The 17,637-nt window shown below is 46.9% G+C and overlaps 2 protein-coding genes across 2 annotated transcripts in view; one reads left to right on the forward strand and one right to left on the reverse strand.

The window, feature by feature from the left end:
- The first annotated feature begins 1,696 nt into the window (after nucleotides 1–1,696).
- Nucleotides 1,697–15,728, forward strand: LOC103597697 (ubiquinol-cytochrome-c reductase complex assembly factor 2). The gene is made up of 4 exons (XM_008581564.1): nucleotides 1,697–1,868; nucleotides 11,289–11,363; nucleotides 12,199–12,268; nucleotides 15,547–15,728. The coding sequence occupies exons 1-4, from the start codon at nucleotides 1,731–1,733 to the stop codon at nucleotides 15,672–15,674; spliced, it is 411 nt and encodes a 136-aa protein (XP_008579786.1). The 5' UTR covers nucleotides 1,697–1,730; the 3' UTR covers nucleotides 15,675–15,728.
- Nucleotides 15,729–16,753: 1,025 nt separating this feature from the next.
- LOC103597698 (inositol 1,4,5-trisphosphate receptor type 3) overlaps nucleotides 16,754–17,637 on the reverse strand; it is a 41,284-nt gene continuing 40,400 nt past the window's right edge. Inside the window, exon 56 of the mRNA XM_008581565.1 lies at nucleotides 16,754–17,611. Within this exon, the coding sequence (XP_008579787.1) occupies nucleotides 17,543–17,611 (69 nt within the window). The 3' untranslated portion in view covers nucleotides 16,754–17,542. The remainder of the gene's footprint in view (nucleotides 17,612–17,637) is intronic.

A 17,637-nucleotide genomic window follows, 5' to 3' on the forward strand; every position in this document is an offset into this window, starting at 1 on the left:
TGAGCGAGGTGCGGGGGCAACACCGAGGGTTGCGATCCCGTTGCCGGTCCCAGTCCGGTACGGGCGCGACACTGAGGGTTGCGATCCATTGCCAGTCACGAAAAAAGACAAAAAGGAAAAAAAAAAAAAAAAAACCTGATTCAAAAATGGGCAAAGGACCTGAACAGACATTTCATCAAAGAAGATATACAAATGACCAATAAGCATATGAAAAGATGCTGAACATCACTAATCATTACAGAAATGCAAATCAAAGCTACAATGAGATACCACCTCACACCCAGTACGACATCTACTATCAAAAAAAACAAAGTAATAAATGTTGGTGAGGGTGTGGAGAAACTGGAACGCTTGTGTACTGGTGGTGGGAATGTAAAATGGTACAGCCACTGTAGAAAAAAGCATGGAAGTTCCTTAAAAAATTAAAAATAGAATTACCATATGATGCAGCAGTTCCACTTCTGGGAATATACCCAAAAGAATTGAAAGCAAGGTCTCAAAAAGATGTTTGTACACCCATGTTCATAGCAGCATTATTCATTTTTTTGTTGTTATTATTTTATTTTATTTTTTTCCCTCCCTCCTCCCTCTCCCCCCTCCCACCCAACAATGGCAGCATTATTCATAATAGCTAAAATGTGGAAGCAACCCAAATGTCCATCAATAGACGAATGACTAAGCAAAATGTGGTATATACAAACAATGGAATATCATTCAGTCTTAAAAAGGAAATTCTGACATATGCTATAACGTGGATGAACCTTGAGCACATTATGTTAAGTAAAATAAGCCAGTCACAAAACAACAAAAACTGTATGACTCCACTTATATTAGATACCTAGAGTAGCCAAAATCAGAGACACAAAGCAGGTGATTGCCAGGGTCTGGGTGGGAGGTAGGGATGGGGAATTACTGTTTAATGGATACAGAGTTTCAGTTTTACAAGACGAAAAGTTATGGCAATGTATGGTGGTGATGGTTGCACAATTATGAATGTATTTAATGCGACTGAACTGTACACTTAAAAATTAAGATGGTAAATTTTGCTATATGTATTTCATCACAATAAAAAATAATAAATTATAAAAAATAATAAAAAGTTTAAGGCTAAATCAACCCATCTGATATTGCTCGGGCTAGGAAACCTGTGCCTTCAGGAAAAGTGGCTGGCTTGGCGGTGGGGGTGGGAGTGGAGGTGGAGGAGGCACAAAACGGATACTAACAGGGGCTGGGGACAACGGCTGGGGAGCACTAAGGAAGGAGTTGTGGCAGAGTACCAAACGGAAGTGACAGGCACAAGGGAGAAGGGGGACGCGAACAACGTGTCGTGTGCGTGCTACGTGATTAAGTTCACCACATCTTCATCCAATAACATGTATTTACAAGCAAATGTATTCGCTTATGCAAAGTAGCAGAGGTGTCAGAGGAGGGTTTTTCAGTTTCGACCTTGTGCAGTCATTGAAAAAGAGAAGTAAATCTGTCCCTGGGGTACTCCACGTCTGCCTTGCCCCTGGGAGCTGGGCCGGTTCCAGGAGGCCGAAGACTAAATTAGCTCGGTTTGCAGAGATATGCGAGCAGCGCCCCTAACCGGAGAGCGGCAGGGCGCCTGCGAAGTCGCGCATGCTCACTCGTCCCTCCATGCCACCTTGGGAAGGCTGCGAGCCTCAGTGCGCAAGCGCTGTCCGTCCGCGCCAACTCCTCCCTCAGGGGCGGGAATAGCGGGGCCCAAGATGGCGGCCAGCCGCTACCGGCGTTTCCTCAAGCTCTGTGAGGAATGGCCAGTGGACGAGACCAAACGGGGCCGGGACTTGGGCGCTTACCTGCGGCAGCGGGTTGCACAGGCCTTTCGGGAGGGAGAGAACACCCAGGTGACCGGCGGGGAGGTGGCTGGGGCGAGGGGAGGAAAGGACGAGGCATGAGCTGGGCCAACGAGCGGGCTAGTGGCGGGGCCCGCGTATGCGCGCGCCTTGCTTCCCAGGCCGCACGTGCACGGGGACTTCTTCCTCCTCCAGGAGCTGGGGAGAGCGAAGCCCGTTGGTGCTACCCAGTGGTCTCACCCGGCTGCACCTTGGAATTGCCCAGGAAGCTTTTTAAAACTCCAGATGCCCAGGACCACTCAGCTTTATTGAATCAGAATCTCTGGGGGCGGAGTCTTGGCCTTCGTATTTTTAAAAGCTCCCCAGGTGATTCAAGGTGTAAGCAGCGTTGAGACCCACAACACCAGTCGCAGATGGTGACGGCCACAGGCCTTTTCCGGTGCCAATACCTCGCAATGTGGTGTACTAACCGCTGACCCTCTTTAGGCCCCCCCACGACGCGTTTGTATTCTTCCTGGGCCCCTGTAAGCCTGTGCAGCAGGTTTGGTCCTCAACTCGTACCCCACGTGTGAGTAGTAGGCCGACGTTCCTGCTCCCCTCCAGGTTGGTGCTGCAGGTCTGGGACTCATTCATTCATTGAGCACCTACCATGTGCAGGAACTATGATAGGTGCTAGGGAGCTGAGGTCCTGTGCAGGACAAATAAACAAATGGACATATGTAAGACAGTCCAAATAAGTATTGTGATGGACAGAAAATAGGGTAGCATGGTAAAGGGGTAGCATGAGTACATTAGCCGAGCCTTTCTGAGGAGATGACACGTAGCTAAGACCTAAGGGAAGAGGATGAGCCAATAGTGTCCACTTGGTGGGAAGGACATTCCAGGCACTTGCAAAGGTCCTGAGGCAGGAGGCAGATTGGAATGTTAGAGAATAGAAAGAAAGCCGAAATGACTAGAGGGTAGTGAGTGAGGTGAAGTTTGCTAAGAATCGAGGTCAGAGGATGTCAGGAGCCAGGCACAGTAGATCCTAAAGGCTCTGATTAGGAGTTGGATCTTATAAAGCCAGTGAGAAGCCATTGGGGATGTTTAGTCAGGGGGCTGATGTGACCCACTTTACTTTCTTTAAAAGATCACTCTGGTTGTATGTGGTGAATGGATTATAGGGGGCAAGAACAGAAACAAAGAGGCTGGAGAGAAGCCTACTGTGGTGACCTAGACAAGGGATGGTGGTGGGTCGGATGAGGATGGCAGCAGAGGGAATGGAAGTGGCTGGATGCAAGTTATAATGTGCAGACCAAGTCAGCAGGAATTGCTGATATATTGGATGTGGGATAAAGGGAAAGGGAGGAACCAAGGATAGCACCAGGATTTTTTTTGGCCTGAGAAACTGGGTGAAAGATGGTGCCCTTTGCTGAGATGGGAAAGACTAGATGAGGAACAAGTTGGGTGTGAGAACATCTTAAGTTTGGTGTTAGGTTAATCTTGAGATGCCAAGTGGAATGTTAAGTAGGCAGTGGGATATTTGAGAGTAAGTCTTAGGCAAGAGGTCAGAGGTATGAAATAAGATAAATACACACAGTCTGAAGAAATGACTTTTGTGAAACTTGGCCAAGACTGGTCAAAGCAGGAACATGGTTTTTTGTTTGTTTTTTGTTTTTATGCAGTTTAGCCCAACACAAAGTCAAGCCAGCCCACTAATGGAGCAAGAGCACACCCAGTGGCATCATTGTGACTGGATTGCTGACTGGGTGGTGACATGGATGGGGTATCTGGCCCAGGACTTCCTGAGGTGTGGGATGAGAATGGATCATGTTACACTCAGGACCCTCACACTGTTTCTAGTGATCTTCACTGGCCCAAAGTGTAAAGATCTTTAAGGCAAGAATTGTATCTTGTCCCAACTCCACAAACCCCATAGATTTTCTAGGGCTGTGCTTCCTACATATTTTTAGTGTGACCTTCCTGAGAATAGAGAAAATGCCATCCCCCCGCCACTCCCCAAGTCTAGCGTAGTTCTTGGCATGTAAAAAATACTCAATGTCTGAATGAGTAGATAGATAAATAACTGGTTATAGCTCATTAGGCCAAAGTCATTTGAGTTTAGTTGCAGATACAGCGGAACTAGATGGAGAGAAGTAATGAAGAATGAGAAGGGACTGTTTGTCCTGAGTGGTGAGAACTGAGTTGAGAATTTTCTGTGTTTGGAGAACTATAGGAACTACAGAAGAGGGACATAACCTAGTCCTTACCATTAAGGAGCTTGCAGTTGGCTGGTCAGAGGCTGGATCTTTGGGGAGGTGAGAGAGTGTGACATTCATCTCCTTGATTGTTAGTGTACGAGGAGCCAGTGAAGGAGGGTAGAGCGTTCTTTTGGAGTTGTCATCCTTTGTCATCACCTAGAGATCAGTTGAAGGCCCACACAGGTTTGAGTCATAGCTCAGATGCAAGTCATGGTTCGGTTGATAGTTCCAAAGCAGTTGATGAATGCATTCCCTGTAGAGTGATGGCAGCAGGTGCATTACTCAGGACCATTGTCTTACCTCATCCTGATGTCACCTGAGAATGCGTCTAGGCTTAGTAAATCTTTGTGATAATTTTTTAGGGGAGCAGCCCATTGCTGGGATTGAGAACAGCACTGTGAGTCACTCCCACTGACACCCCCAGATGATTTATAAAGACCTTGAGAAAGAAAGGTGGTTCTGGTAGAGTCATCATTAAACTGGCAGCAGGAGGCAGGGATTAGACCCAGTGGCTGATTGGTATGAAACCACCCCTTGGTTATGCCAGTGCCAGAAAGACAGGAGGGGGAGGTAGCTCTGCTCACGCGGCTTTTTGTTCCTGCAGAGGAGAGAGGCAGGCAGTTTTCCTATTGGCCTCTTAGCTTCCTTTGTCCTAACAATAAACCTGAAAGGTGCATGGCACACTCTTGCAGGCATGATCTCATTTAATTTAATCCTTAGTGCAGCTGAGTGAGGTAGCCACGACTGTTCCCATTTTGCAGGCGAAGAAGCAAAATCAGAAAAACAAAACAGCTTACTTGGAGTACCCTGGCAGCAAGAGACAAGACAAGTAAGAAACAGACCCAGCCGTCTGGCCCTGGTTTCGCCTCATCTTCTGGGTGCTTGGCCTTTGCTCAGCTGCTGTTCCTCCCAAGTTATTTCTTCTTAGAATAGTCTCTCGCTTCATGAACATCAAGCCACTCCTTTCCCCTCTTTCCCTGCTCAAACCTTTTTGGACCATGGATAGTTCTGGGAAAGGATTAAACATCTCTCTGTGTTTGCCCACCTGCTTTTCTTTGTCCCAGACACTGCCTCCCCTGCGTGGATGGAAGGGAGGATGGTCGTGGTGGGACACCAGCATAGAAAAGCCAGGCTCACTAGAAGGCACATTAATAATTCATACACGGAAGCAGAGTATGAAAACCATTGCCTCCATTTATTACACCTCAAATTGCCCTTTGGGGAGTCTAATGGTCCACCCTATACCCACCAAGAGGGGAGGTGATGGTGGGAGCAGGAACACATGTAACACCTCTAACATTCTATGTCCTATTATGTGGTGTTTTGAAGTTAGAGTTTATGAGGTTTGCCTCCTTTGAATACAGTTTGCTTAACTGAACACGGGTTCCCTGCAGCTCTGAAACCTTAATAAAAGAATCACAACATGGGAGAAGTGGCAAAACAACTGTAATTGTTGACTTTACGGGGAAAGGAGCAAATCCTTCTAATGAGTTCATGAGGTGCACAAGCAGCTTCTTAAAGATCTGAGGCTGTACACCCCCTAATCTAGCACAGGGCACAGCTCTGAGGGACAGCCTAGAAGTGCTGCTGCCCAGGAAGGGGCTGGCCAATGAGCAGAAGCCAGCCCTTATAACTGTGTCATATCCAAGTCTGAGTAATATTGGCCCAGTTTGAAAGAAGCTAAACTTTATCTTGGATTAGTAGTAATGTAAGTGACACAGCAAAAAGCTCATGGAAAAATAGAACTCTAAGATAATACAAATCCTTCCATGAACTTTTTGAAGACCCCTCATATTTCCACCTTCTCAGAGGAGAATTCAAAGGTTTTATGTGATTATGTTTTCTCAGTCATCCAACTGAGACCTGGTCTTTGGCATTCCTCAGCAAGGCAGGGAGCTCGCCCCCCTGCCTGGCATGTGTTGGCCTTGGTGAAGCCCTATCAGCGTTGCTCACCCCCTTTCTGGGCCCCCTGAAATCAAGTTTTTAAGGAGTGGCCTAAGAACAGAGTATGCTATTTTTAGTTATAATATTGAACCCACTGCAGAACAGGAGTTGTGAGGAAAATCATCTCTAAGAGGGAATGCAAACACCTCCATCTTTTTTTCTCTTCCCGTTCTGAGTGGAGCTAGAGTGAGTTAAGGTAGTGTTCAGACCAAGAGGTGACAGTTGTCTATGCCTATTCAAAGAAGCAGGTGCTCCTCCTAAAGGGATAAATTAGTGACCACTTCCAGTGGGTCACCACTTTATTCAAAGATCTTTGGGGTCTGCCCATTGCCTCCTGGACAAGTGGCAGACAGCTTTATGAGACCTTCAGTGCCCTCTGTCCTTGGTCCCAGCCAGTGTTTCCAGCCTTGCTTCTCACCAGCCCCAACACAAGCCTCAGAGAGGGTATCTTCTCTTTGCCTCCCAAATTGGCCATAATACAGTTAGAGACTCTAGTGCACCATGGAGCAGCACACCACCATCACCCCCCCTCCTCCCAGCCACCAGAAACCCAGACAGAGTTTGCTAAGAATTTGGTGGCTTCCCAGGCCCTCAAAGCCCTCCCTGGGTTCCCTTTAAGAACCCCACCTGTCCGAGACACCCTTGTCCTGTACTGTTTGATGCCAAGGTCCAGCTCCGAAGTCAATGCTCCACAGAGTTTGGGCTGCAGCTTCCTGTCACTCTGTGCACTGTCACTGCAGTCAAACTCAGTCCTTCCCTCCACACCTTCCCTGTCAGCCCAGCCTGGCAGCCATCTCCCACCTGAGACCTGCAGCTCCCACCTGAGATGTGCAGCTCCCACCTGAGACCTGTAGCTCCCAGCGTTGCGCAGCTCTGGCTCTCAGTTACACGCTGCCCTGGGCATGGTTGGTTTTTAATCATGGGCATCTTGCCTCCTTAGCCTGATTGCCAGCTTCTCCAGGGCTGGGGCTGGGTCGTCTTTATGTCCCCTTTTGGTCCCCTAGCACAGCACTCTCTACATAGTAGGTTCTCAAGAAATATCTTTTTAATTGAGTTGAAGGGAATAGGCTCCCATAACTGAATGAACTCATTTCAGAAGTTCATTACCAAGTCACGAAAACCTTTTTTCATAGATCCTCCTGGACAGAATCCATCACTACCTTAATTAGCAAAACAATTTGCAACACCCTTTCCCAGAAGTGCTTATATGTCCCTTTGTGTGACTGGGGTAGGGGCCTCTGTACCCATTGGTGTCACCACCCAAAATTCAATTTTGAAAATCAAAATCAGTGCCTGCGGCACCGATGTAGATTTGTATGTATGAAAGTTTAATATGGTAAAGAGAAATTTACTGACGACTGAACAGGGGAAATGTAAAAGGAGCAAAAATAGAGCTATAAAGGACACTTCGTCAATTGACCATCTATTTTATTCACATTTGGGGAGCAGTGCTGAACTTTTCATAATGTGCACACTGCTTGCTTTTTCAAACCCAGCACTGCTATTAGTCCTAAAATGTCTGTAATCTCATTAGATGTGAATGCAAAATCAGGTAATCTAAAGCTTGTATATAAGAATATTTCTAAAAATATACAGTACATTTCATCAGAAAAACTATATTTCAAAATTCAGGAATGTTTGTGCTGGAGTCTGTGAATAAAGTGTAAGATGTAAGTGTGTGGTGAGGCTTCTGGAATTAGATATCTCCATTGATATCCTTTTAAGTAGTAAACAATACTGTTTAGTTGCTGAGCTTTGTTGGGTGTGACTAGGAACCCAGAATTGGCCATGGCTGCATCTCTCCTTAGGCGGTAAGAACTTGGCTAGAAATTGGCATATCTCAAACTCCCATCAACCTCCACTGAGTCCCGTTTACAGCCTAGGTTAGAGACCTTCTGACCTTAAATGGGAGATTGGATAAGTCCATTTTTAGGACTTGTAGGTGTTTAGTTCCTTCTCAGATAGCAAATTGAGCTCCAGGCATTATGTAAACCATCTAATGTACTGTCTGTTTAACACTGAGGGAAGTTGAAGAGGTTGAGGGGGCCCAAAGGATCACTTTGTTTTTTGCACAAAGACCTTGTGCAGTTGGCCTTCACAGGAGCAACACTCTGCAAGGGTGACCCTGTCCTCCCTGTGCCTCTCCTTTCTGCCTTGCTACCTGTCAGAGATGGAAAAAGATGAGAAGGAAGGACCACACCCTCCTTACCCACTTGAGGGTGTGGGGGGAGGTGGCTAAGCAGTCCTCTGGCAACTTCTCACCATTTGGGAAGTTGGAGAAGAAGCAGGAGGGGAACTTGGGTTGGCAAGATTTCTGAGGGTGAGGATCTGGTGTGAATGCAGGTTTGAGCTGAGGAGAAAGGCCCTGGGAGGAAGGTGAGTCAGCGTGTGAACTCCTTTCCGAAGAGCTTGGTTGGGAAGGGGTTTGGATGGTGGTAGGAGCAGAAGGTCCTGGTGAGCGGCCATCAGGTGAAGACCAGGTGCAGCAGACAGCTGCTCACTTGGCAGACACCAAGGGTTGGCATCTGAGCCCCGCTCACATGACCGTGGAGTGCTCAGTGACTACTGAGAGCCATCCAGGGCAGGTCCAGCAACCTCTCATTCATCTTCACTTCCACCTCTAGCGCCACACTCCAGCAGTACACACCAGCCACTCGGATCCACTGGTAGTGTCCCAATTGCCTTTCCCTGGCCATGTGCTTCAATTGGTCCTGTGCCTGCAGTGCCCCCACTTCCTTCTTGGTACCCACACTCATCCTCAGCTGGGCCTTCTCCAGCACTTCTTCCCTGGCTCCCTGGCAGGGTCGTTGCCCTCCTCCCTGGGCCCACAGCACCCCGTACGCACCCCTTCATTCCACTGCCACCTGGATTCTCCTGAATTGTGCGGTTTCCTTCCCCTTTCAGGTGATGAGGTAGGAACCTGTGTTTACTACCATAACTATCTACTGCTAATAATCATAACAAAAACTAATCACATTTATCATTGTTCCAGGCCTAGAATTCAGAGCAGTCCAGGCATTACCTCATTTATCCTCACCCACCCTCAGAAATAGGGGCTATTATTATCTTTTCTTTTAAAAGAAAGGTTAAGTTGGCTAGTGTGCTTCAAAAATGTCAACGCATGAAAGACAAAGGCTGAGGAACTGCCCCAGATTAAAGGAGACTAAAGACACATGACAGTTAAAAGCAGTAGATGATCCGTTTTTTCTGCAAAGATTATTACTGAGACAATTGACAGAAATGGAATATGGACAGTGGATTAGATAATAGTGTTATATCAATATCAAATGTCCTGAATTTGATCATTGAACTATGGTTATGTAAGAGAATGTCCCAATTCTTAGGAAATACACACTGAAATATTATGGGGTGAAGGGGTTAGGCTCCTACTTTTGAATGGATGAGAAAAATAATACAGATACAGAGAATGATAAGCAAATGGGGCAAAATTTTTTTAAAGTGTGTTTTGGGAAGGAGATGAGTGATTTGCCCAACATCCCGTAGCTGACAGCAGATGGTGCCAAGGTTCGACCTAGGCAGCTTGACTCCACAGCCTTGGAGACTCAGTTACCTGAGTGTCCCCTGCTCATGCACAGGCCAGGCATGCTGTAGGCTCTCAGTAAATGTCTGTTAAATTTAAAAGTGAACAAATCTGCACAAGTAAGAAAGCAAAAGATGAAATGCACAATTATCTTTTAATAATCTAAGTGATATGGTTTAAAACTTTGCACCAGTGTTATTCTCTTTTTCCTTTTGTGTCTTGCACCTTCTGGTAAGTTAGCTCTCGGTTATGCATGCCCTGCTGAAGAAACAGTGTTCCAAATGCATTCCTCCAAAGTGCGTGCTGCAGAATTCTGTTCCAGCTGGACTTTCCCCTGGAAGAGGTGACCGGCAGAGAGTCACCAGCTTCACACTTCCCCTCCATTCTGTCCACTCAGGTGCCTTTGATTATTATTCAGCAAACACTGGCTACTTCCTCAGCCCATAATCCTTTTTCTTCTGATGGATCTACCTGAGCATTTTGGTGATGAGTAGCCCGAACCCAGGGATGTGTCAGGTAGAATTAAATGACAGATCCTCTTTTTTGTTTGCTCTGAGATGGAGACCTCATTTGACACACGCACACAGGCAGAAGCAGAGCTGCCTTATTAAAACGCTTAACTACTGATTTATTTATGCTCTACCTTCTTCAAGAAAGGTTTTAAATTAGAAAAAATCCATCATTTGGATTCTGATGAAAAACATAAAAGAGAAAGTTTTGTTCTAGGGAGCTTTCAAAATTCTTGGTAGAAAAAATGTAGAGAACTATAGTTAAATTATAGCAACGGGAGAGGGAAGGGAAAATTAAAAAGAGGTATGAAAGGGAAAAAAACACTTCTCATCTCCTCTCTATGTTGCCTGTCTTCCGAGGAATTTCCAGCAGGGGCACTGCTGTCTTGGGCACCCAGAGGATTTGCTTCTTTCCCCTTTCTGTCGCAAGGCCTCAGTGTTCTGGGCCCTCTTCTTTCTAGCAGGACCTTACTGCAGTCCCCATCTTAGTTCGCCTCAATTCACCTGTCTCATCTTAAACACTGCCTTCTTCATGTTTCTTTCCTTCTTGTAGAATTTCAGCAGCTCCCCATTTACCACAGATGAAAACTAAGATGATTTTTTTTTTGCCCCTCATAAAAAATATCTAATACATTTCCTACTGAAGGTTTAACTCAAAAAGCTCTTTCTTTTTCTCTAGCCCAGGCTCCTTTACTGTATTTTCTGGCCCCCAGGCAGGCTGGTCCAGGCTGAAGCATGCCAACTCCTCCACCTGGAAGGCCCCATCCTCCCTTCTGCTCCCCGACTCTTGTGCCTCCCTAAGAACTCCTATGCCTCCTTCTTCTCACTTCTGTCATACACTGACTACTCGAGCACGTGGGGACTCCCCCTCTGAATTCTTGTGGCCCACACTGTCCTGAGCATGCCCTGCCCATGTTACATTTCTGTCAAGCTGTCTCCCACTGCAGCATGGTAGTTCGCATCACAGATGCTCAACAAGTGTGTGTTTGCTGATTGATTGATCGGGTTTTTCTGTAGGTTGGGGTGTTGATGAGATGGAGCCATTCCTCTAAAAAGGTGATCTCTAATAGTGGAGCTGTAGGCTGTGTTTGCTTCCTAGACGGTGAAGAAGCCAGTGCTAGCAGCAGGCCTGCTTCACGTAAATGCCTTATTCAGTATGGTCCCTCCTCAAGGTGTGCACACAGTGTGGGAAGCAGGACTCCTTTGCTCACTTCCTTGAGGGGTCTTTGTTTTTCAGATTGCAGAGCCTGAGGTCTGTGATCAGATGTATGAGAGCTTAGCACGACTCCATTCAAACTACTACAAACACAAGGTGAGTGGGCCATCGTCTTTTATACCCCCAGCCCTCTGACCAGGGACAACCAGTAAGAATGAGTGAGACTCTGATTATACAACGTTTTGTAAAGAATTGGGAGTTTGCCGTTTTCAAATGTAAGCAATAATTTCAACCAAGCCAATGAACATTCCTGGTAGAGGCTTTTAGGTCTTCCAAATAAAAGCCATTTAAAATTATGAATAAAAGCCATATATTTTATATGCCAGTGTATGCTCCTGGGAATATCTGACAACCAAAAATATGTATGGTCTTATACATATTTTCCCATCCACTCTGAAGGAACTGATAGTTCACACTCTGGTGATAAAAATGGGATGATTGGCAAAGTTCCATCAGACAAAGCTGGGCTTTTCCAAAGCTGGGCCCTGACACAATTACTGTCAGATTCCATTTAGTGTGGTTTTTCCCAGACTTGAAAAATATGTTCAGGAACTCCACAAATAAACATGGCCAAATGGAAAAGCCTACATGAAAAAGAGTTTTCTTCTGAACCTTCCCTACTCAGAGTGTGGTCCATGAGCAGCAGCATGAGCATCACCTAGGAGCTGGTTAGAAATGCAAAATCATGGTCCCCACCCAGACCTTCTGAATCAGAGCCTGCATTTTCCGGAGAGAATTCATGTGTATTAAGGTAGGAGTCACCTGCTTGAGACAGTTCCAGTTCTTGCAAGGCCAAGTCTTGAGCGCAAGGTGGCGCTGCTCTTCTCCTTGCCTGGCCTCTGAGGCCCAGGGGAACTATGGTTAGAGAGCAAGGCTTGTGTGCTGCAGAACTAATCTCTCCCTCTGTTCTCTCTTCTCTGCCTGTGACCAGTACCCTCGCCCCAGAGACACCAGCTTCAGTGGCCTGTCCGTGGAAGAGTACAAGCTAATTCTGTCCACAGGTATTGAAAGCACAGCTGCCCTTTCTGGTTGGTTTGCAAATGATTCCTTGAGTTTGAGCAGCCAGGGGGAATTGTCTAATAAGACAGCTTTGCTTGATGGAAAGTCTCATGGAATAGCCTATAGGATATTCTGAAGCTACAGGGCTCATGCTTTTGGGCCACAGAACGTGGAGAAGGTCAAAGGCATTGTTTAAAAGAGAAAATCCATCTTTAGTGCTTTTTTAAATTCAAGGCTGGGCAGCAGGGAACAGGGGAATACATATTTGCCAAATGGAAGTACTTGAAATCAGGATGGAAGGAAAATAATTTTATTTTTATAGTCCTAAGGGGGCTTTATAAACAATGAGGGTTTTAATTAAAACAAAAAGCCATTCAATAAATGTGTATGGGGATATCCGCCTAAGAGTTATCTGACCCAGGGGACATGGTCATGTGGGTTGTTTAACTAGGTATATTTTGGAGTCATTGATAGACCCGATTAACAAGGAAACTCCCTGCCAAGCTGATTCCCTGCTTACTTCCCTATTTCCATTGTCAGTGAAGATGGGGGGTGGGGGAGAGCCAGAGCTGAAGTAGGCAGGTACTGGAAAATTACTATTTTTATTGCTGAAGACATTGTATACAAAAATAGGCTAACCTTTTCTGGGAGGGCGCAGCCCTGAAACGTTTGCCTTCTGGTACTCTAGAAATTTCTCTTTCCTCTTCTTCTGGAAGCCTTCGACAACTGAGGTTTGGGGATTTGGCCTTCTAGAAAGCTTTTACCTTCTGAACAGATTAAAACCTGGTGATGTCACCTACTGTTGTGTGTCAACTCTGACGCTATTTTTATTACAATACTCTCTGGAAAACTGGGGTGAAGATATTTTAGTCAGGCAGTCATTTTATTGGCATTTTTTGTTTGTTTGTTTGTTTGTGGCTGGCCAGTATGGGGATCCAAACCCTTGATCTTGGTGTTAAAACACCGTCCTCTAATCAACTGAGCTAACTGGTCAGCTTCGACTTTTTTTTTTTTTTTTTTTTTTTTTTTTTTTTTTTTTTTTCTAATCAACTGAGCTAACTGGTCAGCTTCGACTTTTTTTTTTTTTTTTTTTTTTTGATATATAAATTTACTCCCACATCCCTGGGTTGATGTAATTACCAGCATTGATGCAGTGTCATCATGAGGACCCTGGAGAGTTTGAGCAAAGTTTGGACTTGAAATTAGGATGGAAATGAGTTCCAGAGGCCCTTCCTCTGCTGTCTTTGTGAACCCTCAGGGAAGCCTCTGTGAGTGGGGAACAGGCAGCAGCGAGGGACGGGAGATATAGGACTCCCCGCCACTGTCCTGTGCTGCAGCTTTCTCTGGCTGGGAGTTCAACTCCAGGAAACTTCTGCTTTCACAGCAAGCCTCATATATTAGTTGCAACTTTATGGAGTAAGCCTACTGAGTGTTTCTTCTGATGGGGCAGAAAAGACTTAGAGCACCTATGTGAGAAGATTGAGGGCCTGGCCAGTCTGAAATGTGGCGGTGGTCTGTGTCCTGTGTGTGTCCACCCTGGGCTTGGGGTCATAGAGGGCACTAAAGGTCTCATGGCTTGTTGATGGACAGTGATCCCTCAGTGTCATTCTTTGTGCCCCGTCCAGTAATCTGGATGTCTGGAAAGTCTCAGGGCAGGATGCTAGGCTCATGGCTGAAATACAGTGCATGTTCTAATTTAGTCAGGAGCTCACTGACAATAAACATTGTTAATACATAAGTTACTTATTTTGTTCAGAAATGCTTTTGTTTTGGGCCGGCCCGTGGCTCACTCGGGAGAGTGCGGTGCTGATAACACCAAGGCCACGGGTTCAGATCCTATGTAGGGATGGCCGGTTAGCTCACTGGGTGAGTGTGGTGCTGACAACACCAAGCCAAGGGTTGCGATCCCCTTACCAGTCATCTTTTCAAAAAAAAAAAAAAAAATGCTTCTTTTTTTCTCCAGAAGATTTATTAGATGAAAATTCAGACTATGAAAACTAAACAATGTTACGAGAGTATCTAAATTCAAAATACAGGTAAAATTATTATTATTATTTTTGTCTTTTTTTTTTTGAGACCGGCTGCACCGCGCTCAGCCAGTGAGCGCACCGGCCATCCCCATATAGGATCCGAACCCGCTGCAGGAGCGCTGCTGTGCTCCCAGCACCACACTCTCCCGAGTGCGCCACGGGCTCGGCCCAAAATACAGGTAAAATTAGACATGAAACTTTAGCCCTGGAAAGGCTTTAAATCATTCGTTCCCTACTGGAAGTGATCCCCCCCCCCAGGGGACATATGGCAACATCTGGGGACATGTAGCAACGTCTGGAGACATTTTTCTTTCTCACAACTGGCAAGAGGGGTCGTGGAAGTGCTACTGACATCTAGGGAGCAGAGACTGGGATACTGCTAAACATCCTACAAAGCACAGGCCAGCCCACAGTGAAAAATTATTTGGCTGAAAAAGTCAGTAGTGCCAAGGCTGAGAAACCCTGCATTTGTGTGGGTGGGGGTGTGTTCTTAAACAAGGACCCAAGCAGCTCTCACCACCCCCTCCTGCCTTCACAGTGGTGAAGATGGCCACCTTTCCACTGAGGGCAGGCAGGTGCCAGGCAGGTTACCTCCGTTATATCCTTCAATCCGTATGACTTTTGAGGTGGGGGTTTTTATCTTCATTAGACAGATGAGGAACCTGAAGCTCAGAGGGCTAAGTAAATTGCTTGAGGGGACCCAGTGGGGAAAAGGATGGGCAGGGATTCAGGCCCAAATCCATCTCCCTCCCCAGTGTCTGCTCAACTCCACACATGTGGTGGGACCAACTGCCAGGCTCAAATCCCAGCTCCACCACTTCCTAGCTGTGTGACCCGAGCAAGTTATGTACCCTGCCTCTACCTCAGTTTCCACATCTGAAAAGTAGAGATAGCAAGGTCGGTGTGGAGCAGGCCAAGTTTTGTGATAAAGCACCTGGGCCCATGGTTGCATTGCTGACTCTGCAGTGCCATTTCTTTGCCCTCTAGTATGGATGCTGAGGGGGAGGAGGGCAGGAGTCCGCTGTGCATGTGCGGTGTGCTAGGCACAGGCCTGGCACACTGGGCTTAGTCACCATGAACAGTCATTTCTGTGTTACCTTGTTGGGTCCACTTTTTAGAAGCTGGGTCTACACTGCCCTTTTTTAGGACCAAGCTGTGCGAAAAGCGAGGCATGCTTGTGTTGGGAACACCCATGGGATCAATCTAGATAACCAGGCTTCAGGATTGTCTTTTCATCTTCCCCTTTGCAGACACCTTGGAAGAGTTTAAGGAAATGAACAAAGGTACGTGGAAAAAACTTCAGGAGAAGTTTGCCCCCAAGGGTCCTGAGGAGAAGCACAAGGCCTGGGCTCAGTCCTTATCTCGCCGACCTACCTAAGTGTGGAGTCTTGTATGTTGCCATCGTAAATAAAACTGCCCTGATCTCCCCTGACCTCACGGTTTGGGAATCTCATCTAGCCTTCACAGAAAGGAAGCCCTTGTTGCTGTAAAGAAAGTTTCATACTGAGAAGGGATACCGCTTGAGCTGTCCGCCACGACCACCGGTCAGGGTAGGGAAGTCTCCTGGGGAGAGGAAATGCAGGTTTCCCTTTGGGCCCAACAAGGGAGGGTAGCGAGGCCTTTGCACAAGGTGCTTCCTACACGGTCACAGGGGCCCCCACCTCACCAACAGGGGGACCGGCCATCTCCTGCCAAGATTCTCAGGCTCCCTTTTGTTGTAGGAGCTCCTGGGAGGAAGCCAAAAATAGCAGTAAGTACCTAAAAGGCATCCTGTTGCAAACAGAAAGCAGCAGGGAGGTGGTGAGGCCAGGAGATATGAAAAGCCTGCTTGGCCCTCATCCCCACTGACTCAGAGAAGGACGGAGCTCAGGCTGCTGCTCCTGATCTTGCAAAAATCCATGTGCCAAGTTGGCTCAAGGGACAGAGAAGCTATAGACAGGCCTTGGCCAGGCAGGGCTTCAGGTTGTGGTTGACTTCGGCACTGTGGGCAGGTTCTGTGGGAGGCCACAGGACAGAGACGTCACTGGCTGGGGATACACACAGGGTCACGTTATTACTCCATGGAAGCTTGGCTCTCACTGGTAGATGTTCACATTCCCTACTTGAGCTTCCTCTGTCAGGAACTCTGCTGAGAAAAGGGGTAGGGCAGGGGATGACAGCTCCCCTCATTGGTGGGAAGTACAAGGGGGTTCCTAACCTCGTTTGTACCTAAACTCCTCAGTATGTTCTGAAATCTGTAAAATAAAATCCACAGGATTACGACGGAAACCAGTTATACTGAAATACAGTTCTGTCCAGGGACCCCTGGTTAGGAATCGCTGTGAGGCAGATGGTCACACAGACCATCTCCTGGGGGCCTGAAAAGAGGCCAGGCCAGTAGGAGGGCTTGCATGCCTGTCCTCTGCAAGCGTGCCCTGTTAATCACCACAGTCCCCAGGGAGTACAGTAAATGCATCCTTTTTAGTGAACTGGATTTCTATTAATTTATTTAAGGCAATTAACATATAAGATCTCAGACCAAAGGACTTGTAACACATTTCACCAAAAGGAGAAAAAATAAGCAGTCAAAAAATAGCCACTCTAACACAGTTCAGCCCTTGTCACCTGGGACTGTGACTCTTCCCCAGGAAGCTCAGGAAGAGGCAGGTCCTGGGAGCAAGGCTGTTCATCCTTGTGCCATCAGGCCACCTGAAGCTGTCTGCACACTGTCTACAGCAGGTCTAAGGCACAGAGGGACTATGCAGCCGTGAGCAGATCTGAGCACAGCACTCTTGGAATGAGTTAAATAACAAAGCCCTAAAGTCACTAGTAACAGCATTACTGCCACCTCCCCCAGAGGCGGGCAGCAACCAAAATGTAGTGCTTGGAGAGAAAGGTCACCCCACTCCTAACCACCCACAAGGAAGACTACAAAGGAATGTCAGTTATTACTTTAAGGGACAGAGGTCTGCAGGATTATCTTCCTTTAAGGCAATAAGGTAAACTGAATCCTAGTGAACTTCCAAGTCTTTTTTTTTTTTTTAAGGGCTGTAGGCAGGACTCAGCTCTGAGGCTCCCCGTCCATGTTGGCCAAAGCCTGGGTTGGTGCAGGGATGGCTGGCAGAATGGGAGCTGGAGGCTGGGTGGGCACCTGCCCTTGACAGGCTGTGGGGCTGGCCAGGCCACCAACCCAAGGGAAGGGGCAGTACTGTTCCCAGTCACAGTCTCCAGTGACTAGCATCCTCTGTTGGGGCCTTCGAAGTCTCCTCAGCGACTCATGCAGTTCTGGACATCCACAAAGCCCAGGCGTTGCCTGCGTTTCCGCTGCTCCGTCATCTAGAGTTAAATAGATGCCAACAGGC

The sequence above is a fragment of the Galeopterus variegatus genome, unplaced genomic scaffold (genome assembly GCF_000696425.1).
Source record: "Galeopterus variegatus unplaced genomic scaffold, G_variegatus-3.0.2 Scaffold2394, whole genome shotgun sequence".
Taxonomy (NCBI): domain Eukaryota; kingdom Metazoa; phylum Chordata; class Mammalia; order Dermoptera; family Cynocephalidae; genus Galeopterus; species Galeopterus variegatus.

Coding starts and splice junctions, on each gene's coding strand:
- LOC103597697 (XM_008581564.1), top strand. CDS start 1,731: ATGGCGGCCAGCCGCTACCGGCGTTTCCTCAAGCTCTGTGAGGAATGG. Junction 11,364..12,198: donor CAAACTACTACAAACACAAG/GTGAGTGGGCCA, acceptor GCCTGTGACCAG/TACCCTCGCCCCAGAGACAC. Junction 12,269..15,546: donor CAAGCTAATTCTGTCCACAG/GTATTGAAAGCA, acceptor TCCCCTTTGCAG/ACACCTTGGAAGAGTTTAAG.